At 36.7% G+C, this 26170-nt stretch overlaps 1 protein-coding gene across 6 annotated transcripts in view; it reads left to right on the top strand.

The window, feature by feature from the left end:
* BMAL2 (basic helix-loop-helix ARNT like 2) overlaps positions 1-26170 on the top strand; it is a 56547-nt gene that overhangs the window by 23284 nt on the left and 7093 nt on the right. For 3 of the 6 annotated variants that reach the window (XM_050915637.1, XM_050915633.1, XM_050915638.1), the window contains 9 exons: positions 1447-1687; positions 2638-2744; positions 3336-3486; positions 4724-4779; positions 5573-5681; positions 11330-11417; positions 13147-13255; positions 14530-14951; positions 16400-17080. In XM_050915637.1, the coding sequence (XP_050771594.1) occupies positions 1447-1687; positions 2638-2744; positions 3336-3486; positions 4724-4779; positions 5573-5681; positions 11330-11417; positions 13147-13255; positions 14530-14666 (998 nt within the window). In that variant the 3' untranslated portion in view covers positions 14667-14951; positions 16400-17080. Of the gene's footprint in view, positions 1-1446; positions 1688-2637; positions 2745-3335; positions 3487-4723; positions 4780-5572; positions 5682-11329; positions 11418-12757; positions 12992-13146; positions 13256-14529; positions 14952-16399; positions 17081-17260; positions 17397-19322; positions 19677-26170 lie in introns of those variants that run through there. The other 3 variants (XM_050915634.1, XM_050915636.1, XM_050915639.1) reach the window with 3 other exon arrangements.

Genomic DNA, 26170 nt, shown 5'->3' with positions numbered 1-26170 from the left:
GCATGGTCTGTTGTAGTCAAATTTTAGAAGTCTCAGGGAAATTTTTGAAAGCACTGGAGCAGATCAGAAGAATGAAACTAAATAACATATGTCTTGAAGATAACTGTGTGAATAAGGCCTGCAAAATCTACTGTTTTGAAGGAAAAAAAGCAAGTAAACCGACTTTTTTTCTGATTTACTTTTTGTATTATGTGTACGTAAAAGTATGAATTTTCCTTTTTTTTCCTTTTAATAGTAAAGTTAATTTATCAGTGTAATACTATTCATTTTTCCAATAATTTTAATTTAGTTCATATTTTGGTATGCCTGTACAGCAGTATACTCTTGTCAAGTTTTCAGTGAATGAATCTTTTTAAAATGTAATTTCCAGCTTTTGTTTAATACCTTAGTATCGATTTTTGCAAAAGTGTGCTGAAATTGTTTGACCCTGAAAAAATCCTCCTACTTTTGTTTTTCAGTGTAACCTGTTATTGTTGAGATATACCATACAATAGTAAATTTTAAAGTAGGTCTGTCACTATAAGTAAATAGACTTCAGTCTCCCTTGATGTGCCAACTAACTTGGTGAGATAAGAATTTAACTTGTATAAATGTTTCTCAGGAAAGCAGTATTGAGGGAAGGCACCTTGACAATCTGAGAAACTGTGACAAAGTCACAGTAGGATGACTCAATTTTTCATTTTACAGAGTTGATATATGTTTTTCCCTGGTTGACAGGAAATCAAATCTATGTAAAGCATAATTTGTTCAGAATACAGATATCAAGAACACTTCAGCAATTTTTTGAAAGGTAGTTACTGTAGGACGCCTAATGTCATCTCTATGCCTTGATGCATCTGAGGGTGTTTGTATGTTATATAGGCAGCAGAGTCTACCAGCCATAGGAATGAATGACAATGTATGCTGTAATTTAAGACTTTTAAAATACTTGCATTCCCAGAAAATTGAGGAATTCAGAAGTGTAAGATAAATAGAAAATAAGCTGGGTTGTTTTGGGTTGTTCTCTCGACTGTTCTTTCGGCAATTGCAGTAAGCATATGTTAAGATCATGTTCACAAAAGGTAAATTAATTTGGAAGCTACAGAGTGCCTCTCCAGTTTATTTTAATTTATAATACATATGAAACCATATAAAGACAAAGTGATCTGTGGGTTACCAGAATCTTGGTTTACTTTTTTTCCTGTGAGACTGTGTTTGACCTGCCAACACCTATAACTTATCTTCCTAAATCTTACATAGGGTTAGAAGCACTCTCTCCAGGTAAGCCAAAACTAAGTAGTACAAAATTAATTAAAAAATACTCTGTAAAATTATCTTTAGCCTTGTACAGTTGTTGTAGGTAAGCATAAAATGTAGTTGCTGGTCTCATGGTGAACGGAATAAAAAAAAGTAATTCAGTTTACTTTTTGAATCATAACTGCTTCTTATTTAATTTCTTTTTATTAGATCACAGAAAATACTGTACCATTCACTGTACTGGGTATATGAAGAACTGGCCTCCTAATGAGGTGGGAGTAGAAGAGGAAAATGATGTAGAAAAGGACAGTAGTAACTTTAACTGTCTTGTTGCAATTGGGAGGTTACACCCTTATATTGTTCCACAAAAGAGTGGAGAGATAAAAGTCAAAGCAACAGAATTTGTTACACGATTTGCCATGGATGGAAAATTTGTTTATGTAGATCAGCGGTAAGCTTTTTGTTCTTTAATGAAGACAAAATGAAAATGACACCACTAGTTAAATTTTCTAATACTTTCTGTCAGAACTGTAATTTCTCAAGCAGGATAGAATTTCTAGGTGCTGTACACAGGAAACAGTTCATTCTGAATCTATGAGTACTTGGGCTTTGGGTTTTTTTGTCAAACATAAAACATAATGTATAAAAATAAGTGTATTGTCCTACAGGAAAAGGTGAGCTAGCAAGATTAAAATATGTCGTAAAATGCACTCATGTACTTACTTATTCATAAAGAAAAATCTCAACTTAGAGCTTCATAGCTATGCATATGACTTAAGTAATAAAAGCTTAACCAAAAATTATTACTTCTTAAAATCTTACTGTTTGGAACAAATACATTATATCTAAATGAGGTACCAAATTATTTCATTAGAAGTGAAAGCTAAGTTCCTGTTTTCTGAACTTTCTAAAACAGACTCTTATTTGTTGTAGAGACTGAGTTACCACTTTGCATTTTGAATTTCATTATTGTCGCTGGAAGCTTTTTATTGCTTCCAGTCATCTTGTCTTTCATCTAAGAGTGTCAGTTTAAACCTATTCCTTCAAGTGGCAGAGCAAAATTCGACTACTAAATGTTTTTAATGACTCCTTATGTGTGACCAGTGCCCTGATTGGCTAATGGGAAGACCTAATGATCATAAGTATTTTGTGTGTACATGTGGTTTGCATGTTTAAACACTGTTGTTTTGTCTTTGAATTGCCGTTCATTGCAAATGGATAATTTGCAGTGAATAATATTTCCTGTTGTTTTAGAGCTATACTAATGCTGTATCTTTTTCCCAAACATGAACACAAGCATTTATTTCTTTAAATATTAATTTTCTGCTTTATCTGATACTGAAGAAAACAAGCTTTGCAATTATTTGAATCCGCTGTAGTTCATATTTTTATTTCTAACAGTGCAACAGCAATTTTAGGGTATCTGCCACAAGAGCTTCTAGGAACTTCTTGTTACGAGTACTGCCATCAAGATGATCACAATCATCTAGCTGAAAAACATAAAGAAGGTACAAAATAATTGGTCCTCCCAGAATGCTTACAACTACATGTAACTGCTGTGTGGAAACACTACACATCAAAAAATCAGAAGCTGAGAATTAATAAAACTAAACAATCTTAGTATTGTCCTTTTCTACATGTGCATTAAGACATGCCCGCATAAAGCTTGTAATAAAAGCAGGGAGAAACTTCTGTTATCTTGGATCTTGGTGCAGTGCTTTAATTGCAAGGGAATAATGTTAATGCTTCTTTCAACCCTCTGCTTCAATTCTTTATAAGAATGAGGAAGGAATCCTGAAGAGCAAATGTGCCTAATCATATAATTAAAGACACCAATTATGAAAGTTCACAAAGTCAGGAGTCTCGCTACTAGCGGTTTGCAGAAACTTAGTACTTTGGCTTTAATTTAATATTAATAACATTGCTGAAACTATAGTTTGATTTTAGTAGGGGTCCTGTCAGTTGTTCTGGCATTTAATTTGTATCTCTGGCCATCAAAAACATTTTGCTTTTATGATGCTATAAAACAGATTTATTTTTTTTTAACTTTATCTTTCTAAGTATAAATATGGTGATTACAACTTTCCTTTTTTATCTAGTGTTGCAGAATAAAGAAAAAGTATTTACAAATTCCTACAAATTTAGAGCAAAAGATGGGACTTTTATTACTTTAAAGAGTCAGTGGTTTAGTTTCATGAATCCATGGACCAAAGAACTGGAGTACATTGTATCAAACAACACTGTGGTATTGTAAGTAATTCATATGAATCCCATGTTATTTTTTTGTCTTAATTACAGTTAGCATTAACAGAAAGCAACTTGTTTAAGAAGCAGAACAAGACTAGAAAATATCAACACTGCACAAAAAGTGGTTGAGTAACCTGGAAGAACATTTTTTTTGCATTTACCAGTTATTTTTATTTCAGGCTTAAGTTGTGGATTTGACTCTGAAAGCTGTGCTATTCCCAGTAGAAAAATTGAGGTGAAAGAGTTTATTATTAAAGAAAGAAAGGATCTTTTAAGAAAAGTAGGTAGGAATAAATGGAAATGTGAAGTTAGTTCTGCTTTTCCTTATGAGCTTTACAAGACTGCATGTGTCAGTTGACCCAATTTTGAGTACTACCGTACCTACCATCTGTCAGAATGTGGAGAAGCATAATTGATAGATTGTAGAAATGCAAGGCAGGACAAAAAGATACTCTCCAAACTGGTTGCAAGGGAGGAGCCTGTGAGACAGTAAATGTGTGTGTTTAATTCTTCTTTTTTGTGTTTAATTCTTTTTTTTCATTCTCGGTGCCTGGCAATGGAGCTATAATTGGGATTTTTCCAATGATACTGAGGATCTTTGCCAGTGACAGGGTTTTTGAGAGGGGGACGGAAGGATTTTATTTCCATTAAACCAAGTTGTCAAGGGGGCCTTTTACCCATTCTGTAGCTGGTTCATGCCTTACGTCAACATCACCCACTTATTTTGCCCATGTCCTTTTTCCTCAAGAAGACAGAGAAGAGCAGTTAAGACAGTCTATGCTGCCCAACAGCCAAAGGCCGCTTTTGCCTGCCCTGGAGATCTGGGCATCTGCAGCTGTCTAGAGGAGGGAAGGTAGGCAGCAGCTGCTGGCAGAAGGTAGCCACTGACCTGTCCTTGTAGGAGTTGTTTCTGGTTAACTGGTCTCCCTCCTAGTAGTAAAAATGGAAGCCGTGTTCTCTTGTCATGGAACACGGACAACTATATTGGCCTTTCTTCTTTATTTGGAGAATAAATGGAAATTAATATTTCACCCAGTACTTCAGAAACAGTACAAGGGATTGAACATTGAAACGTGAGGAATATCTCATTATTTTTTTTACTAGTTTGAGGATGTTAGTTTTTACTCTGTGTAAAGTATTATTGAAATCAAACCTAAATATGCTGGGTTTTGCCTTTGAAAAACTTACTGATTTTGGGGGGGTGGGTTTATTTATTTATTTATTTATTTTTAAATCTCAGAGGTCATAATGAGTCAGCTGAAGAACAAGTCCTCTACGGTTCCCAGCCTGCAGAAGGCAAGTGTCGCTTCTTACAGTTATCATAGGTGCATCTCCTGATCAATCATTACAATTTTAGATTTATTCAATCCAGGAATTTTTTTTTTTATTCTAGGTTGTTGTGCAAGGAAGGATTAATTTTTTTTTTAAAGCTAATTCTGGTGACAATTTCTAGTTACTCACAGCATCCTAATTCATATCATTCACATAACTGTGATCAGAAGGGTTTACAGTATATCTTTTCCTTCTAGCAGCTCCTACTGTTGATAGGATATTATGCTTCTGTCACAGACTTTTCATATTTTGCTTGGTTTTCTGAAGAAATGCAATTGTACTGAGTTTACCTATAGAATATAGGGTGATACTGATATTGATATGTATTTTGTTAATATTTTTCTGCTATGCATAGATTCTGATTTCTACATTCTGTTTTATCTTGCTATAAGGTTTTTTATTTTTGCTTTTGAAATTGTTCTTTTTAATAACTGATTTCAGTTTGTGAAAAATCTAGGGATTTTTTTTCCTCGTGTTTTGCATTGTCTGTGAGAGAGACTGGAGGTGGTAATGTTTAAAGCTAATTTCGCTACTGGAGATCAGCAATTTTCACAAATATATTATTCACTTATCTTTATGTTTCATATGAGACTTAGAACACCCTCCCCTGTGAGTTAGTGTTTTAAGGAATTTAATTTCTGAAAATAAGAGCTGTAGAACAAAAACTGCTTTGAAATGAATCCTTGAGGTGATTGTTCCTTGCTGTGTAATGAAACTGCTACAAACTTAAGGTTTTATTTCATTTTTTTAACTGTAGATGCCGTAAAACAGTCTTTAGTAAGTGTACCTGGAATGTCCTCTGGAACAGTTCTTGGTGCTGGAAGTATAGGAACCGAAATTGCAAATGAAATACTAGAATTGCAAAGGTAATAAACGCTTAACATCATACATTAGGCTTTTAAGTAAAGATAGAAAAGAGGTATACATGATCATGTAGGGGCTGTTCAAGTCTGACTTTTATTGTGTTATATATATATAAAGTATTTTCAGGTTGAGCAGTGGCATTATGAGATACCAACGATAACCTAATGTTAGTCTCATGCATGGCAGAACACATCACTGGTGTTGATAAATAGTTTTGTTCTGGGCATGCAATTTCCTTTGTTAATGAAAGTATTATTTAACTATGACTTCAAAAGTATTACTGTGATGCAGCTTCTTCACATGATGTTGAAATGGGTAGATAAGCCATTTGGGAATGGAAAATCAGTTGTCTGTGAGTAGTGTTTATATTTTTCTGATAGTGTCGCTCTGCTAGGAAAACTTTCCTTGAAACAGTCCCTAGTGGAGTGCTTTCATAGCCTGTATTGTCCCTTTCCTGATTATCCTGAATGTAGACTAAAGTGATAGCACAATTCCGTCCCAGTACCCAGCCATAGATTAAAAAAAACCTCACTGCGTCATTCCAAATGGGAATCCATACAAGAATCAAATTGTTAATTAACGATTGACCCTTTTAAAACTAACTAGTTTTAGCAGGCACACAGCATAGCCATGGAATTCAAAAGGAAGAAACATAATTTTAATGTGAAGATATCCTTATGTATTTTTGGCATTGTGTACCCACAGTGGTGCCTGACTTGCTTATAGAGGGAGAGGTTATTACTCTGTGTCAGTTTGCACTGTATCAGCATTTGTTGTCCAAGAATATTTTTTAAAAAGTCTCTGAGCCCCCCTAATTCCAGGACTTTGGGATGCACGTGCACAGAAAAAGTCTGTTTTCAGTCACAGCTCTTTCAGGAATTAAGGCTTCATCAGAAGGTCCAACCACTTTTGTTAAGGTCAGATTTAGGATAATGGTACTATCATCTCATCAGCACAGAACAAGTTATCCAAGTGTTAGCTTTGGATAATGAAGCTGTCCCTCAGACTTTAGATCTTATACTTCCAGTTCCAGGTAAAGGAATACCAAGAAATTTTTTATGTCTGCAGAGCAGTGTGTTCCAGGGTCCCATGTAGTTCTGGCACTTTCGCAACTGGACCTGAAAGAGTATATCATAAAGTGTATCGTAAACATTAAATCTTCCAGGAAGAATTACACCAGTTTTGGCAACAATGGTAAAGGAATAAGGAATAGTTTCGTACCATAGCATATCCTGAGTTGGAAGGGACCCAGGAGGATCATCAAGTCCAACTCGTGACTCTACATGGGTCAATCTAAAAGTTAAACCATATATCTAAGAGTGTTGTCCAAACACTTCTTGAACACTGATAGGCTTGGGGTCACGACCACTTCACTGGGGAGCATGTTCCAGTGCTTGACCATCCTCTCAGTGAAGATCTTTTTCCTAATATCTTCCCCGATACAGCTTTAAGCTGTTCCCCACGTCCTATCACCAGACACCAGAGAGAAGACATCAACATCTCCCTCTCTGCTCTCCTTCGTAAGGAAGCTGTAGACAGCAATGAGGTCACCTCTCATTCTCCTCTTCTCTAAGCTGAACAAACCTAGTATCCTCGGCTGTTGCTCATAAATCATGCCCTCTAGTCCTTTCACCATCTTTGTTGCCCTCCTCTGGACACATTCTAATATTTTTATATCCTTCTTATATTGTGGAGCCCAAAACTGCACACAGTGCTCGAGGTGAGGCCACACCAGTGCTGAGTCTAGTGGGACAATGGCATCTTTTGACTGGTTAGCTATACTGTGCTTAATGCATCCCAGGATACCATCCCTCTTGGCCACCAGGGCACATTGTTGACTCACATTGCGCTTACCATCAACCAAACCCCCCAGATCTCCTTCTGCAGGGTGGCACTCCAGCCTCTTGTCCTCCAATCTATACATACATCGATACGCCATAGCATAGTCAGCTTCTGCTGTTTCAGTAGTAGTCTGACTCATGAGCTTGTCTGTGAGGATGTTAAGGGAGACAGTGTGAAAAGCTTTACTAAAGTCGAAGTAAACAACATCCAATGCTATATCCTCATCCACCAAGCTAGTCACCTCCTTGTAGAAGGCTTTCAGGTTGGTTAAGTGTGATTTCCCCTTCATAAATCCATGCTGAAGTCCAGGATTACACATTATCTCTTCACAATGTAGTTGTCTTCTCAGCTGTCTCTTCGCCAGAAGACAGTATTTAATTTTCTGAAACAGTAAAAACCATGGTAAGAGCTTAAGAGTGTGATGAGTGACAGTGGTAGATGTTTCTTACTCCTTTTCCGGTATTTTGGAATCGCCTTCCAATGATGAAGTCACACCCCTTTACTAGAAGAGTCAAATTGCACAGGGAATCATTCATTTTCAATGAAAAGAAGAAAAGAATACTTCAGTTGTGATGGGATGAAAAGCTGGCTGCTTAAAAAAAAATAATTAAAATCCATGCCACAGCATGTTGGCAGGTTGCTGGGATTATCCAGCAAGGAGGAGGAAAAGCACTGGCAACAAAAAAAGGATTGATATCCTCAGCAGCAAAGATGGGGTGTTACGTTTTGGTAATACCATTGTTAATGTCCTCTCATCAGTACCACCTATAGAGGGAAGGAGAGTCACTTTCTATTATATTTTTCTGAAGACTGAAGTAAGTTGGCAGAAGTTCTCATCTCTGAGGGTTAATATCCAGGCATGACTCAAGAGCTTAATTTGACTCTTGTTCTCGATGCTTCAGTCAGCTCAATGTGATGTTCTTGATTGAGAGCACCTGACCTTTGCTGAAAATGCTCATCCATGTGAGCGTACATGTCATCAGCTTAAGGAAACCAGTTTATTAACTAGATGAATAATAAATTTGCTGGATGAAAGAATGAATGCATTCCTGGGAAAGTTTTCTTCAAAGCTACCCCTTGAAAGTTCTGGTATTTGTGTTTTTAAGAACCACAAGCAATGCTCTTTCTTTTCATATTGCTACAGAGGCAACAGTTTCAAGAGCAGTATCTTCCTAAGCAACAGAGGGAAATGTTGTGAGCTTTGTATGCAGATCAAACCAACTCATTACTCCTCTTCTGTGACAGTTCAGCAGGTCACAAGAGAGCAAAGTCTGTCTGTTTTAATCTTAGGAAACAGAAGAATCCATTACAACAGACAGAATTGTGGAATTTGGAGAAGAGATTATGGTACTGAATCAATCTCCCCAATTTGGGGGAATTTTTTTTGTAAGAGTGGGATTTTTTTTTTCCCCCCAATCTGTTTAAATGGAATTCAGCTGTACAGTTGAGGCAGGTATGACTGAGGCCTCTTTAGGGATATTTCAGGGGAATATTTATTGTTTCATATCCTTCCTGATCCCAAAAGAAGAATGGATTTTTCTAGTCCATTACAGACCTTACAGAAATTGACCTTATTTATCAAAAAGTTCAGCTTCCATAGTATTAACACTGGTATAATTTTCTTTCTGTCTGTCTGCCTATCATAAGCTTGAAGCTCATGATGCATACCTCCCTATCTGTCAGAGATTCATTTTGTAGATGTCTTAATGTCATCATTTAAGTAAAGCATGGCTTTACTCCTTTATGGAGCAGCAGTTTAAGGCAGCAGGATGTTTACCCCAGTTTGTCTGATTTACCAAAACATCTTTTCAGGAAGATCACAGTGATAGTTCAGACTTGCTTCTGATTTAAAAAGTGAGGCTGCTAGGAGAAATAAAAAACTGCAAGTTCTGGGTTCAAAGAACTACTTTCCAGGACAAATATTTGTGAAAGTGCTGGCAGTGATGAGCACATGCCTCAAGAAGCTGCATCAGGTAATCTTATTCTTCAAGTCATTGATTGAACTTAGCGTTTTTCCTGATTATGTTCATATCTTGAACACTGGTTAGTAAATGAAACAACATTATGTTGCTTTCTTTGGGAACAGTCATCTTCTCAACTAATAGACTGAATGTCAGAAGATTTTGAAAGGAAAAATGTTTTGCTTGCCAGCTTCATCAGCCACAGTGATCTGAGCCATTTTAGTCTTGTGCAGGTGTGTTTGTTTCAGTGATCTTAGTTGTCCATGGACACTGGAAATTGAGAAATAAACTGGTGCTGAAACTAACAGCCCAAGAAGTTGCTATGCAGGTGAAAGAAAAGGTTAAGAGCAAAGTCATGCAGAATAAGGTAAACTCTGTGTCCAAAGGAACGGCAGTTCTGAAAAGAAGCCAGCTATGGAAGGGAGCAGTTGCACTGTGTAACTGGTATGCCTGGCATCATATTCATCCTACAATCCTGTATTTTGGGAGAAAATAAATTAGAGGCATTCACAAATAAGTTGGCCATGAGTAAGAACTGAATGTTTCTGGAGATGTCTGGATGTAGTTGCTTGCACCCGGATGTAGTTCACTTTTCCAGAATTGTTGCTGAGAACAATGCTGTATTTCTTTCCAATTGAAGAGTAGAACTTCATGCTTTCTTCATTTTTCTGTTGTATGAAATCAAGTTACTATCTTGCACGCACTGAGGCAATCAAAATTAGACAAAAGAGTGATTAACAGAGGCTAACACCAGCTGTTTTTCATCAAATACCTTTGTGACTACAAACATAATCCAATAGGATGAGTGCATTTACTACCTGAATCTGCTCTCTGCATTTTTTTTTAATATCAGTAAGACACAGATGGTTCTCAAGCTGTGCATCAGGCATCACCAAGGTTTTTTTTAAATTTCAGGACTATGCCTACAGATGTATTTACAAGCATATCTGAATTGAATTAGCATCTGATGAATGATCATTTCAGTTACAGCAATGCTATAAATCTATTCAATCTGGAGTTTCTGTCCCGGCTTTTAGAGACGGCAGTACTGCTTAACAAATGGCGCATTGGATATTGGAATGTAGGGAACTAACATATATTCTACACAAATAACTCGACTTACTTAAGACAGGCTGTTTATTCACCCATTTTCTGTCTTTCCTCCAATCCCTTATCACATTTCGGATATGAGGAAGTGATGGATGTCATCCAGAGTGCCCCAATTCTTCTATAGCCTTGTCCTTTGGGAGTCAGGAAGAGCAGGGGGAGATGGGAGCAAGCTGTCCAAAGGGCCCTGGTACGACGTAGTTTCATATCTGGCATGTTTCGTGAGGGAGGATGAGCAGTATCTCAAACAATTCTGGTAACAAATAAGTGGTCTTTATTTTTAGTTGGAATTTTATGAAATGTGGAAAGACAGGTGTAACAAAATAATAGTAGAGGGAACAGTAGAAGGATGTGTTGTTTTCCCTCCACTGTTTAGCAGAACTTCCTTATGTTGTCTGTATTCTGTATGTATTTGAAATGTACCTGTTTGTCCCAGTGTGCATAATTCTGAAACCTGTTACTCCTTGGTCTGTCAGTGCTGGTGATTCAACAGAGAAATAAAAGTGTGCTCAAGTAATTATGACCCATGGCCTTTATTGATCTCTTCTACTTTTTGTGTTATCAAAACTTGGAGCAGGAGAATTTAGAATCTTCAGGAGAATTTAAGACAATGTTGTCTTCAGATTAGCTGGCTCGTGCTTCTTCACTGGGGAGGTCTGGTGGGTTCTGCAACACATAGGCTATTTTTCAGTTTATGATCAATGTGACTTGGTAAATCAACTAAACATATACAATTTTAGGTTGCATTCTTCACCATCTGGGGAGTTAAGTCCATCACATCTCTTGAGAAAGTCACCTTCTCCAGCTTTAACTGTAAACTGCAGCAATGTGAGTATGTCACTGCCTGTAAAAATCTAAAAGTAAAAGGTTAATGTCAGATAGCTCAAAGCCTATGTTTGAACCAAATTACCCTGACTTGTGTTTTTGTGAGAGAATGTGTAAGGTATTGCCAGCTACCTGGCAGCTATGAAAGTCTTTTGAGAGATGTGACAGGAGCAGAAGTTCCAACCTCATTTACAGGGGCATCAGTTCAAGCCTTAAGGGGCTGTTCCTGAGCCTGAGAGGACTGCAGTCTCCACTCATTTATTAGGCTCTCTGCTGAAGCTCTACAAATATGCTAAACATGAGCGTGATTCATGTGATGAGGACTTTTCTGGATTTGGAATTGCGTTAAAACTTTTGCTAAATAACTGTCAGAGTAAAAGTGTTTCCACCTGTTCAGTTTGACAACCTAAATATCAGTTCTTGTTTTCTCTCACTTGTACTTCTAATCCTAATGTTCTTGAAGACCCTTTTAAAAATCTATGCTGTATGTTCTCAGTTTTGAAATGTTCAAAATTTTTACTTTGAAATTATTTCAGTAGTCTGCTAAAAATTGATAGAATATGCTGCTTTGCTAATCTAGTAGTGCTGGTAACACCACAAACTATAACTATCATAGTTATTGACCATAGCTATGGAACAATTAACATATTTTTTTACCTAAGTACATTGTATGTTTATATTGTGAACTGTATGAACAAACATGTACTTCTCCATCAGCACTTATTTGAATGTAAATTTCTTTCCATTTAAAGATGGTTTGTCTTCCCATTGCAATTTTCATTTCCTAACAATACTGTTCTGGACTAGGGATTGTTTTGGCTTCCTCCCTTTTTTTATGATCAGTTCTCCTCTGCCTTACCGCAGGTCTTTCTCCGTAAGAGTTGGTTGACTTATATATACTGAACTCTCTAAATCATGCAGCATCTCATCATAAGGATAACTTCATTGTATTCATTGAAGGTTTTTCTTTATTCTGTGCTTTGGTATCTCATTTGTTCCTAAAATGCTTCTGTAAATCATTTCAACTTTTATTAATTTCCTAGTAGAATATACACAAGTCAAGCAACCCGAGAAATCTATCCTGCTAAATTGCATGTATGTGTTACATGAAACAAATGGGGGGGGGGGAGATCTTTTTCTGGTATGTTTGGATTAGAATGACTTCCATCTCTGTTGTTGCTAGCCTCATTTTTCTGAAGTGCCAAAAGTAATTTAAAACTACTCTAGATTTTTATCATGATGGTAACAAGATGCAAAATAATAGAAAAGATACAAGTTTATAATTTATATAGTTTAATGCATATAGAATATGGTAGGTATGAGGGTCTTTTTTTATCTTTTAGCTAGAATGTGTCAACATTGACAAACATGATGTCACTGGGAATTTGTAGTTTGTGGTACTAGACATCGAAAGTATATACCAGTACAATTTGTTGTGCTGGATTTATTTCCTGAATATTGAATTAGACCCTCAATAAAGCAGATGCCATCACTGTGAAGTACCTTTGACAGATGTGTAAGTAACACCTTTTATTTAAACCAAGTCCAGTGCTATGTGAACTGCAAAAAAATTATTTTTAAATGCAGTAGATCTGCCTTTGATGCATATTTTTCATTTACTCAATTTAGTTCTTAATACTTTGACAGCGATTTATAATATTTCTGTAATGTAGTAATTGTGACTAAATTTAGGATTTAATTTTGTCCCTTTTTACTACTTCTGTTCTTTCAGGTGCCAAATAAAGAGTTGATTCAGTTACGTTCTTCGGAAACAGAAGTTCTGGAGACTTCAGAACAAAACCAGGGTGCTGTTCCATTTCCCAATAATGAACCTCTCCTCAGTAAGATTTATTTCTCATGTGGGTATTTTGGGGGTTGCAGGGGAAGACATTTCTGATAAATGGTGTAATTTTTGAGTGCACCACTTTACAACCATGTATAAATTGTAAAGAGATTTGTCTGTCTGTCTGAAGATGAGAGGACACTTAAAACAGATGTGTTATCACTGGAAGGCAAACAGCAAAATTTGATCAATGATTGAATCTCATGACAAAAATAACATCCTGTAACAGAAGTTTACCATTGCATTCTGGCATGCCACAGTTTTAATTAGGTACTTACTAGTTCTCTGTCCAGAAAAGAGGTGGGTAAGGAAAAGTATTTCAGTGCAATGCAAGGGAACTGGTTGTAATTTGTGAACTGTTGTCCTTTTAGCACTTTATCTCTTTCTTAACTGCAAACTATGAATATTCAATACAAAGGGCTAGTCAAAATATTTCCGAAAGAATTTTTTTTTTTTTTTTATTTTCCCCTCGTTCAAGCATGAACTAAGGCAACAGTTTGTCTGGATATAGGATTCCCTGGCCCTGTAAGAGAAGAATGCCACTGTATTATTTTTAACATAAAAGGCAAAGTGCTATAAAAGCAATGTTTATGCTTGTCCTATATTTCAGCTCTTAAACTTTTCTGTCTCCCTCTTTTATTTCAGTTACTAGAGCTTGCTTTATTTATTTATAACCTATAGCTTTCTTCCAGTTTAGCTATGAGCCCTTTATATAAAAAAAAAAAACAAAGGGGAAAAAAAAAGCTAATCCTCAAATAAGGGTTTGGAGGAAAAAAAAAACCTAACAGCATTTATCCAAGATAGGCAAGGAAACATTTTTCATTGATACTTGAGCTAAAGCATTTTACCTTACTAGAGCTAACACATAGTAACTCGTAAGGTTTCAGGAGTTCATCTGGCATAGTACATCAGATGAGAATTCACGTACATGATTGTGTTTCCCACTAAAGTGATGTAAAGTAGAAAGCAGTTTTTCCACTTTAGTGACATAAACTTCATTGCATGGATGCAAGTTTTATTAGCTAGCAGTTGGAGGTAGTCCAATGGATTGGCAAGACTTAAGTCGTCTTCTTAAATCAAGTTATGTATGTCCTTATAACTGTCTGTGGACAGCCATTATTTCTATTACTTGATTATTTTTTTTAACATTTACATGTAAATGTTTGTCTCAACTTCAAAGGAACGTGCTGTTTAAAAACAAATATGTTTTTGAAAGTTACCATATTCTTCATGCTTTGTACTGCTTACATTAATGTTTTAATAATTTTACAGGTGGTAATTCTCAGCTGGACTTTGATGCAATATGTGAAAATGATGACACTGCTATGACAGCTCTTATGAATTACTTGGAGGCTGATGGAGGACTTGGGGATCCAGCTGAACTCAGTGATATACAATGGGCTCTCTAGTTTTGCTTTTTCAAAATAAGAAGGAATGTAAAATCCGTAATGCACAACAACCATACATCCTCAGTACTGTATTATAATTTTTTTAATGTTTCATTTGAATTCATACTTACTGTCTATATATTTTTAAAGACTGAAGCCTTGTTCAGAGAGAGACAGTTTCTGCTGCACCTATGGAAAAATGCAATATTTTTTTCATGATGGGGAAACTTTGAAATTTCAATATTGAACCATCTGTAACTGGAATGCTTAAAACACATATTTTTGCTAAGAAGCTTTAACCAAAAGGTACTGTACAATTTACAGGAATATTTTTTTCTTAGTTTTAATACTTAAACTTTTATTTATTGTTTGTTTCAAATGGTAGAATATTGATTATCCATGTTACTTTCTGTAGAACCTGCTGTACTTACACAGTTTAAGAATATTTGTAACAAGTTTCATTGAAATGATGATTTGCACACACTACAGTTGTAAAATAAGGTATTGTAATTCTCAAATGATGCAGTTTGTGATTCTTTGCCCTTTTCAGAAGTGCAGGTTTTGTAGTCAAAAGTGAAAGTAAAGCATACAGTTCTGGGAGCAAGGATTTGAATTAGATCACCATAACAATCAGAAGAAAATGTTTTGAGAAAAATAGTCACTTCCTCAGTACACAAACATGATATGGGTATAAGAGAAGAGCAACAAAATCTTAATTAGTATTTTGTATTATTTGTAATGTATTATTAGAGGGGCAGTGCATAGAATCTAAGAAAAGTAATGCTCTAACTGTAATAAAGCACTTCAGTCTCATCACTAGAGAAGTTTGGATAGATTGTCTTGGTTCCAGAGTGAGGCTAACACTGTCTATTAGTGAAAAAAATCTTAAAATTCTATAGTATCTTTTATAGTCTCTATGTTTTTGGAGAGATTAGGGTGCTTTTTTATTGCTTGAGTCTGTGACTTTTTAAAATATTTGTGTAATATAGTGCTGTCTAAGTAAATGCTATATAGGATGATCATCTTTTGGGGGACAGCTTTTGCAAGAATTGTATCGCAGTTACAGCAAATTACTCAAGAACATGGCACTTAATAGGTTGTATTAGAACAATATAGCATTAATGTATAAAGTGGATCTTTATCTCTGGTATTAAAGGTTTAGACAAATTTTTGCATCAATTATATATCATAAAAGCATAATTTTTCTGTTTTTAATTCGGGTAATGAAAGCATTTGAAGATAGTTGATACGTGCACGTATTTTCAATACAGGCATTTAAACACAGGCACCATCATAACCACTATTGCATTTTTTTTAACACTAAAGGTGAGCAATAGGCAGCCTGTTTCAGATCTTTTTACAAAGGCTGAAGGGTGTGAACAAATAGATGCGGTAGCCGCTAGATGTCATGCTTCTACTGTTGGATAACTACCCTTTCCTGAATTAGTACATAATTTTGTCATGCACTGACTTCTGTGCTTTGACAGAGCAGCTTTATATCTTATAGATATGAATCATTTTGCAAATTATGATTTTTTTGGTGGCATCTTGTCCGGGTTTTCTAGAACAGCTTGTTGGGTTGATTCCTGTCCTGCCACACACCACACCCCCCCCCCCCCCCCCCCAAGTCTATAGATGTTTTGCATTTAACTTGCATGGGATTTCCTGCCTTCAGATTTTTTTTTTTACAGACATGGGGCCAAAATTATCTGTTCTCTAGCTTTATTAGAATAAACTTTTCTGTTTCTTCACAGAAAATGAATTTTGGGCTATATCATGGAGAAAAGAGAAAAAAAACCCAGGTACTTTCTAAGAATTGATAGAATTCTATTTGTATAAATGAAATTTGAGAATTCCGATTTTTGCCATTGTAAAATGTATTTTCCTTATTCTAGAAATAAATTCTAAATAAAACAAATACTATAGCTAACACAGATAAATAAGTAAATAAATAACTTAAAATTATTCAGAGTTTCCTCAACATACTTCCTTTTTTAACTGGATTAGTTTGAAAATGGTGCAGATGTTGTTACTGAAGGAGCATATTAATTCTTTCACAAGATTTATATAACTGTCTAGAGTCAAATCACTATTTTTGGATTCTTCTTGGATTTCCCTAAAAAATAAAAACAAAAATGTAACTTTGAGCCCTTTGCAGTCATTGATTGATATTGTGTCTCTCAATTCATTTATTAGATTCTCCCTTTACTATTTGTGAATTTTTCTGGTTTAAAACAGTCTTACAAGAAAAAGTGTCACTTGTAAATATTTATGATTAATACATACTTTTTAATACAGTTGAGATAGTATGTGCTTATTTCTGTTCGTATAACAATACAATTCTAGTAAGATATGGACAGGGCTTTTTTCTTGGCATGATGCAGGTTATCAGAGGATGTGGTTAAATCAGGTCAATAAAATGTTATTTTGATGCACTGCTGTTAGTCTGCTGACAATTCTACCGAATACTGAGTTTAAATATGAAGTACTCATGCTTTCAGATCCCAAGCTCATTCCCTAAAAGTATAAATTGAACTAATGTGGATTTTGGTAGCTCAAGGTGATATTCGCTAGCCAGGGTAACTTTGTAATCCAAACTAACATACATTTTCTAGGTACTAAAACCCCCTGATGTTGCAGCTTAATTGGGCCATCTCTGGCAAGGAGAGTAACTGTAGGCTGTACCTGAAAGAGCCTGTTTGAGAAGCAAACAGAGTACATGAATACGATTCTTACAGAGTCTTGCCGCGGGTAGGTATGGTAAGTGATAAAGCAGGTGTCAACAGGCTCTTGAAAGCCGTATTAGTTATCAGGGTTGTACTTGGAGATGGGTCAACTAATTTGTTACTGAGGGCACATATGGAATTAAAGATAAGAAAATCTTGATGGGAGAGGAGTTCTGATATAAGCAGCAGCTTATTTGGGAAACCAGTTCCTGTGTTGACAGGAAAACATGAGAGAATTCTTTTCAGAATTAGGAGCAGGGAATAAGAATGTGGTGGAGACAAATACCATCTGGGTATTGTTGGAATGAGAAAGTGGTCTGGCTGGGTGGAGGGTAATAGTTGGCTATCACCAGCCTGAGTTAGATCAGAGGTAGACTGCAGGAAGGCCTGGACTCCCATGTGGCACACAGGATTAAAACAGTGCTTCAGAATACCATCACGTCTTACAGGGATGAATCATGAAGATGTCAATATATTAAACCTTAACTTTTGCATTTCCTGTAACAATATTTGACAGTTGGTGTTGTGGAGGCAAGGGGGATCCTTTCTGTGCTCTACCGGGTGTAATTGCTTCTTGGGATTCCCTTGTAGTGTTTAGTCAAGTACAGTGCTATTGCATGAGTCTAAAGCAGAGCTTCAGTCCATGTTTCTTTCCTGTGGTGCATTGTAGTTCTGGACTTTTCTGTGGATCTTATGCTTTTTAGAGTATTGGAAAATTTGGTTTACTTACAAGCACAAAAGGCTAAAGTTAGTCATTTTAGTGGTTGCTCACAGCAGTGTGTTCCTGTTTGTTGTGGTTTAACCCTAGCCAGCAACTAAGCACCACGCAGCTGCTTCCCCCTTCCCCCTCCCAGTGGGGTGAGGAGGAGGAAAGAGGGGGGAAAAAAAAAAGTAAAACTCGTGGGTTGAGATAAGAACAGTTTAATAACTAAAGTAAAATATAATACTAACAATAGTAATAATGAAATATATAATAATAATAATAGTAATGAAAAGGAATATAACAAAAAGGAGGGGGAGGAAGGGAAAAAAAAAACCAACCAACCAAACAAAAAACCACCAGTGATGCACAATGCAATTGGTCACCACCCGCTGACCGATGCCCAGTTAGTTCCCGAGCCACGATCCGCACCGCCCGGCCAACTCCCCCCTGTTTATATACTGGGCATGACGTTCCATGGTATGGAATACCCCTTTGGCTAGTTCAGGTCAGCTGCCCCGGCTATGCTCCCTCCCAGCTTCTTGCACACCTGCTTACTGGCAGAGCATGGGAAACTGAAAAGTCCTTGGCTGAAGATAAGCGCTACTTAGCAACAACTAAAACATCGGAGTGTTATCAACATCATTCTCACACTAAATCCAAACCACAGCACTGTAGCAGCTACTAAGAAGAAAATTAACTCTGTCCCAGCCGAAACCAGGACACTGTTCATGATCCAAACTGAAATGAAGAATTTATTCTTGCATAAGTGATGCTGCTTCTCCCCAGACCCTGACTTCTGGCCTTTTTCACTTAGTCTTTTGCTTCCTTTCTGTGGGTTGATACATATCATGTAAATTCATAAAATGTCCTGGAATTCCAGGAAGTAATCATCAGCTGGAAAGCTTTGTGTCACTTAGGACTTCTCTGAAGATGATAATTTTATTCCCCATCCCTGATGAGAATTATTTTGTTCTATGCAAATATGGAGGTCAAGAAGATACTTGGGGTTATAGGTTCTTGCAGGTTAAAAGATATAAAACCGTGTTTCAGAGCAGCAGGATTAGAGGATCCAGGAAAAAAAGGCAAGTGGAGTGGTGAATGAGCTGGTGAAATACAGCTGCTGCTGCTGCAGCACATTTTGTGTGTACCTCATTTCTAGAAGATTTATCTAGATGGCTCCCCTTTACTGTGACAGATGGTTGTCATGACTGAATTTTTCTGGGTTGTTCCTGGCTTAATTGCTTTCAGAAACTTCCTGTCTTCCTGGTGAGGAAAAGCCAGACTTCCTGAGACACATCAAAAATTCTCACGTCCTTTGGAAGTAGCCAGTTTTACTGGTGCAAGATCCTGTGGTCCTGTGGAACTGCTGCCAAGCTATACCGGCCTACTGCATTGGGGAATTAAAAAAAAAAACAAACAACAAACAAAAACCAATTAAGGGCCCTGAGAGCTCTGTGTATTATGTGTCAGCTTCTGTGAAGTGCTTTTACCTTAGGTTAAATGGGAGAGAAAAGGGAATAAAGTACCTCAGCATGCCTGATTTATTAAAGGATAAGTTCATATATATGGGCAGTTGCTACACATAACTTCTTATTATTCATTTGTTTTCATGTCAAAACCTCTAGAAATAAACACACAATCTTTGGAAATTATAAAAAGTTCTGTGGGAAAGATCTTCCTTGGTTCTTGCTCTCACAATGCTGGCCCTGTCTGGGTGGTAAATTTTCTTCCCCAGCATTTGCAGATCCCAAGTGTACATGACCTGACATCAGTAATCTGTCCTACAAAACAGGGAGCTTTGTTACTTTCTCTCATTTGTGCCATAATTAATGGGATCTTTTGTAACAATGAAATATATCTCTGTGTTTCTAGAAAGGACTGCAAAGTGAGTGGCAGAACTTTGAACTATACAATATCTCAGGTAATATGCAATGCTTCTAAACAACAAATCTGACTTCAAAGATTGCTTCTTTCATAAGTCTTACAGATGGCGCTGTATCATAGCGAAGACAATACTACTGGGGCTTTAGTATTTAGACAAAATAATTTAAGATGAGTTGATAAATATTCTTTGACAGGAGTGGTTCCATCCTTAGACTTTGTCTTGTCAAAAGAGGATGATAAGCAAATTGGCTTCCTACTCCTTCATACTTTATACACGTTTGATTTGCCAGATCTTTAAGAATACTCTTTTTTTTTCTGCAAATATAGTTGCTGTATTACATAATGTTTTTGTTATCACTGAAGAGATGGTAAATATCTTTTAAAAAAAACACCAACAAAAAAAAAAAACCAGGCAGGTGGACTTAATGTTGTTTCAGCAAGATACAATCAGCTGCTAAACACTTGTTCTGAGAGCCCTGGGCTGGTTGCACTTCATTCTGCATGGAACATAAAGAGCAGCTACAGTGTTTAAGACTGCCCATTTTGCTGTGGGCAGCAACGGACATGAGCTGACTCCTAAAGAAAAAGTTAAGAATAGGATAAGCACAGCAGCTGCTTCAACTGCTTTCAGCTCAGGGGATTTCCTGAGCTTGATTTGGTTTGTCCATTTGGTAAACCCTGAGGGATGTCGATTCCAAGTGTGTCTATTTGACCACCCCTCCATTGAGCCCATGGAAACTACTTGTATCTGCAGATTCTAATAGGGAGTGCCACGGGCTTCCTCCCTACTGCAGGAAAAGCCACTTTTTCTCTGTTCTGGCTCCTGCAAGCTTCATTTGCAGGTTACTGCTTCATTTGTGGGTCGCTGCTTCTGGTACTGGAAGAGACAGCAAACAGCTGTTTCTTATCTTCTGTCTCTATGCTACTCATGACTACTTAGGTTTTTATGACAGTCCCCCTTCATGAACTCCCAGCTTTAAAACTTTTTAAATCATACAGTTTTTCAGAGCTGTCTTGCTTGTGGTTTATTACAGTAATTTACAGCATGCTCCTAGATAGTCTTTTCAAAAAAAACCATGTATTTAGTTTCCTGTGGTATGTTTTAACTCCTGGGGGCATTTTGTATCCAAGTTCTGTAAGGAACTTGAAGTTTCCAGTATAAAAACATATGTTGTGTATCTCAGAAATCAGAGGTCATTATTCCAGAGCTCTTACAGTTGCTTTGGTAGAAAGCCATGGGAAACGCTCCGATGTTGTGGGAGTTTGCAGATAAACAAAGATCAAACAGAGTGAAACTCCAGATACAGTTGCAGAAAAAATCCACATTTTTCACAAAAAAAAAACCCAAAAGGACAGTCAGAACAACTGTTTATATAAATAATCTAAAATGCAATTCTATACCATGCTACAAGCAGAATGCTTGTATGAGCAGGGCTGTGGCATGCTGCTCCATCAGTTCCTTTGTGATACAGCAAAGGGGGCTGGATTGTTTGTTCTTCTCTATCTCCATCTTTGCCGTATTTAAACCAAGTATTTACTGATTCTGGTAAGCTTTCTTATCATGATCACTTTAATGGTGTTTCAGATTTGGTGATAAGCATAAGGGTTAGTAACTTCAAAAATGGTGAAGAGGATTACTGATAGCAGTCTGAGGGGAAAATATTTTTGAGTGGATTATTTTCCTGCTTAGGCTAGTATGCAACTGCTGCCTTTTCAGGCAGTCACTGAATAATCAAACCCATTTCAAAATTGTTGATTTTAGGTTTCTATGGATTATCTAAACAGAATTTGAAACTTCACCTTATCAATGTGGAAGGAGTTCGGCACAGTGCTGAGTGGAACTTGCACTGCTGGAACGGCTTGTTTGTGTTAGTAAACATGATTCTTTTTAGAAGGACTGCAAGTTACCATTTCTAACTCCTCATCTTGCTGCTTTCAGCCTGGTTTTGGTACTTCTGACTCCTCATCTTGCTTTAATCAAGCTAAGGCATTAAGACAGGCTAATAGGGAATAAGGCTTTCAAAATTTGGATTTTGAGACATTTGCAGTCTTGATGACTGCCCCACTCAAATGTATCACTCTAGGATGTGGCCATAAAATGCAAGTGTGATCCATAGGGTAACTCTGTTGAAGGCAATTACATAAAGAAAACTGAAAGGGTGCTTGTAAAAACGATTTTTGTGACCACAGCTCTGTAAGGATTGCCAGTTGTGACAATTCTTGGTCATGGTCATTCTGCCCACCATATGTGTTTTTATGTTCAGGGAGGGAAAGCATTACTATAGGTAACAGCCAGGATTATGTGCTGCTTTCAGATTTTGATACTGGATGAAGCAACAGCTGACAGAATTAAAGTTGTTCAGGTATTTTTGGAACAAGAAATTTGGAAGATGTAACTTAGAGTCCAGTAATTCACATTTTTATGGCAGGAAGCTTTTCATAGGACAGAACTTCTGACTTGTTCCAGGAGTCCTAATTCAGTGTGTTGTATGTCAAGAAATAACTCTGGTTACTGATGCGGAAATTAGGCACATGCTGTATGGGATGACCAGATTGTCTTTTCCTCCTAAGTGATCAGAATTTCATAGGTATTTTCATTTGGTCACTGATGTGCAATGAAATTTATGGGCACTTGTGTTTGTAATTCAGTGAAATGCCCAGTGTGATCTTGTGTACGCCAATGGATGATTAAGCGCTTCCTTGCCATTAAACAACTTGGGAAACTTCTTCCAACCCTTCAAATAGCTGTAATGGAGAATGAGCTTTTAGCTCTTTGCAATTTTGTTTCTTCTGAAAGTTGAGTTTCACTGAGAATGCAGGCCAGAATTTATAGTCTTTTTAATAAGTCCCAAGTGGACTCTAACATTGTAATTGATTTATACTAGCAAAAACTGAGTGCAAACTTGACTCCACAACAATTGGTAAGATTCTTTGCCTCTAGCTTCAGCATAGCCAAGATCAATATTAAGAGTAATTGCAAGGTGACTGTTAAAACTGAAGTTCAAAGTAGAAAAATGGGCTGGGTATAAATCCTCTCTACAGACAGGCTGTATTTTTTTTCTGTTCTCTCTCTGCAGTTAACATTGAATAGATGTATGGGCATTTAGGTATATAAATCAATATATATTTAATTCACATAGGCTGCAGATGAGATCATCATAGCAGAACTTGCTTTGTCGCTTGTAGATATAGTAATGCATCTTTTAATAAGACCAAACTTTCTAAATGTTATAGCTTTTAAGGAACTGATAAATTTAAGTCATGTACAGCTGTTGATAGCTAAGAAGCAAAAAAAAAAAAAAAAGCAGCAATGCTCACGTACTGCACTCAAGGTTAGTGCCGCAGTTAGTGACATGGAGAACAAGTTATATTCAAAAACAGCATTTTGGCAAGATGTTTGTGTCAGAACAGTGAAATTAGTTCACATTTCACATAATTTATTTCATAGATAAAAATAACAGCAAAAAGGTTCTTCAGTATTTCTACCGAGGATGCAGTGTGTTTCTGCGATCTCAGGGAATTATGTCTTTGAATAGATTTTAAATTGCGTTTCAGCATCTTGGTGGAAATACAAGTCGTATTCTAGCGAAGATATGCAGATGTCCACTTCACCTTTTAAAATTAATATAAAAGGTTTTGCAAAATGTGTAAATTGTTGTAGAGTCTTAATGATGTTTATTATCATTACTCCCTTTCGTGATGGCTAAATTTAATCATCAGTTAAAAAACTGCAGTCCTGGGTAGCTGTTCAGGAGGAGTTCTATATGTAGAACTGTAAGATGTTCATTTTATGAGCTTTAACTTTGAAATAGTGGCCTCAAATTGATTATACATGTCTGATTTTGAGCTGGAAATAGTATAACCAATAATTGGTTTTAAACAAGCACTTTAAAAATATCTGCTGTGTATGAAAGGATGCAGTTACTTTTTTTAAATGATGTAGCATTTTCCTGCAGAAGGATTCCTGCTTTACTGATACTAATAATGATGGGGTAACACTGTGCAGTACTGTCTTGAGAAAGTCCAGGGCTAGTTCGGAACAGGCTGTTTTGTATATGCACAGTAGAGCACCATCAGCACACCAGTGAATCCTAGAAATAATCTAGTTATGATAGCAAAGCCTGTACGACTAACCTAATTGGCTTGTCTTCCGCCATCTAGCTCCAGATCCAGCTTGGGTGTCTCTACACAGTACTACTCAGTATGGTGTAAACATAGCCTAAAAGCTTAATCTCACAGATATTTTAATGTAAGTAGCTTTATTCACTTGACTAGCTCTGTTTAGAATTAGCCACATGTTTAAATATTTGCATTTCGAGTGTACAAGGTAGAATTAAACTCCACAGGTTAAATTGCTTCTTTGGTTGGTGGTTAAGTGAAAGCTTGTGGCAGCATAGTAGTTCTGCACTGGAAGTAAAAAAGAGAGAAAATAAGAAAAACAGGTAGAGCCATAGGCAAAAACAAAAATCACTTTTTAGCAAAGGTTGACAGCATCAAAATTATATTGAGATTTGTAAAATTGTAGTTAAAAATTAAATAGAAGTGATCTGCACCTCAATTTTAAACCTAATTAGATTTTTAGTGCAACAATTTTAGTCAAAATATTTCTCAAAGAAACACAGGTTCATTAACATTAGAAAAAGTATTAATAGCATTTTCTTGAGAATATATTTCAATAAACACATATCACCGAGTTCTTTCTGCATCAGAGACAACACTTTGGAGTTCAAGGGCCGTTTGCTGAAACTTCAGGACAAATGTTAATGATGGGCTGAGCAGAGCTTCTATTGTGGAAATAGGAAACTTGGCTGAAGAGCAAAGCCAGGATAAACATGTGAATTCAGCCAGCATTTAGCTTAAGCAAAGCCATACAGAAATAGCTGCAAACTTTACTAAGCAGATGTGACTTCCCTTTTGTAAACTCGGGATACCACTTCCAGATTTTTAACTTTGCCTATTAGTTCTCAATGTTATAGCTATTCTTATGATTGCTGCGTATTTTTAGCAATTAACTTACTTTCCCAAAGCCTATAAAATGAAATGAAAACGTTTTCCAGTCCTGCTTGTTGAAACTTGCGCCACTGTACAGGAATAAGGGAAAGATTCATGGGGCCAGAAGGAGACCGAGGAAGGGAGCACACTTCTGTTCACAAGAATGAATGAGTCTCTCCTGAAATGACCACGTTACTTGTAATCCAGCTCAAGATGAAAACTGATCATTCACTGCTGAAGTTGGTTTTTTTTCCAAATAGGTGAGATCTTTATGTAGACCTGAATCATAAGGAAAATTAAGACTAATTTTTGGTTTGGATTTGAGTCACCCAGCTGGCCTCACTACGTACACTCCTCTCCTTAAGCCCTTCTGTGGAAAAGGAGTGAGTTTAGTACTCTCACTTGGCTTGTATTTTCAAAGTGTGTAATGGAGTGAGGTGCTGTCTCTGGCTGCGCTTCCCTCGGAAGTGAAGGCCTAACCCTCTCACGCTTCTTCAAAAATATCCGCTCTTCAGTCACTTGTGCATGCCCATGTTTTTCCATATATAATAAGTCTTGGTGTAAAGACAAGTGCAAATTAAAACAGAGACATACTCAACAAGACTGACACTTTCATGTTTGAGTGTTGTGTGCTACCCCCAATCTTGCTGTATGTTGTAACGGAGGTAACTCAGAGCTGTGTCTCACCTCATCTGCCTTCTGAAGTAAGGAGGATTCAAATAGGTTTTTACCTAGTCTTCATAATGAGAAACCTGGAGTGAGACTAACTTAATCTACAACATCTCATTATCTGGGTTTTCATTTGGGGTTATTTTTCAGTACTGTGGCAGAATCACTTAAATGAGTTTAATGCTGAGAAGAGGAATTAGACCATCGAATCTGAAACCCTGCTAGGATATCATGAGTGTTACTGCTGTTTGGAGCTCACCAAATCCTATTGCTGTGGGGTTTTTACCTGTAGTTTTGCAAGGGGAGGTCTTTTTTCTTAATCTTTTACTAATGCTAAAATAAGCTGGATTCGTATTGTTACCAATGAAGTTTCTCTGCTCCAAGGACTGGCACAATGTAGACTAAAAATAATACTTAGCATAGGTATTTGTAGGTATAGGTTTGTGTACACTTAGACACTGTGCAACTTCAAACATTACACCCTGAACCTATGTGTTAGTCTTTTTACAGAAGTAGAAACTTGGATATAGACATCAAATGCCTTTGTCCCA

Source organism: Gymnogyps californianus, chromosome 1, assembly GCF_018139145.2.
Source record: "Gymnogyps californianus isolate 813 chromosome 1, ASM1813914v2, whole genome shotgun sequence".
NCBI lineage: Eukaryota > Metazoa > Chordata > Aves > Accipitriformes > Cathartidae > Gymnogyps > Gymnogyps californianus.
Note: the sequence above shows the minus strand (reverse complement) of the source record. Positions and strands in the feature narration are given on the sequence as shown.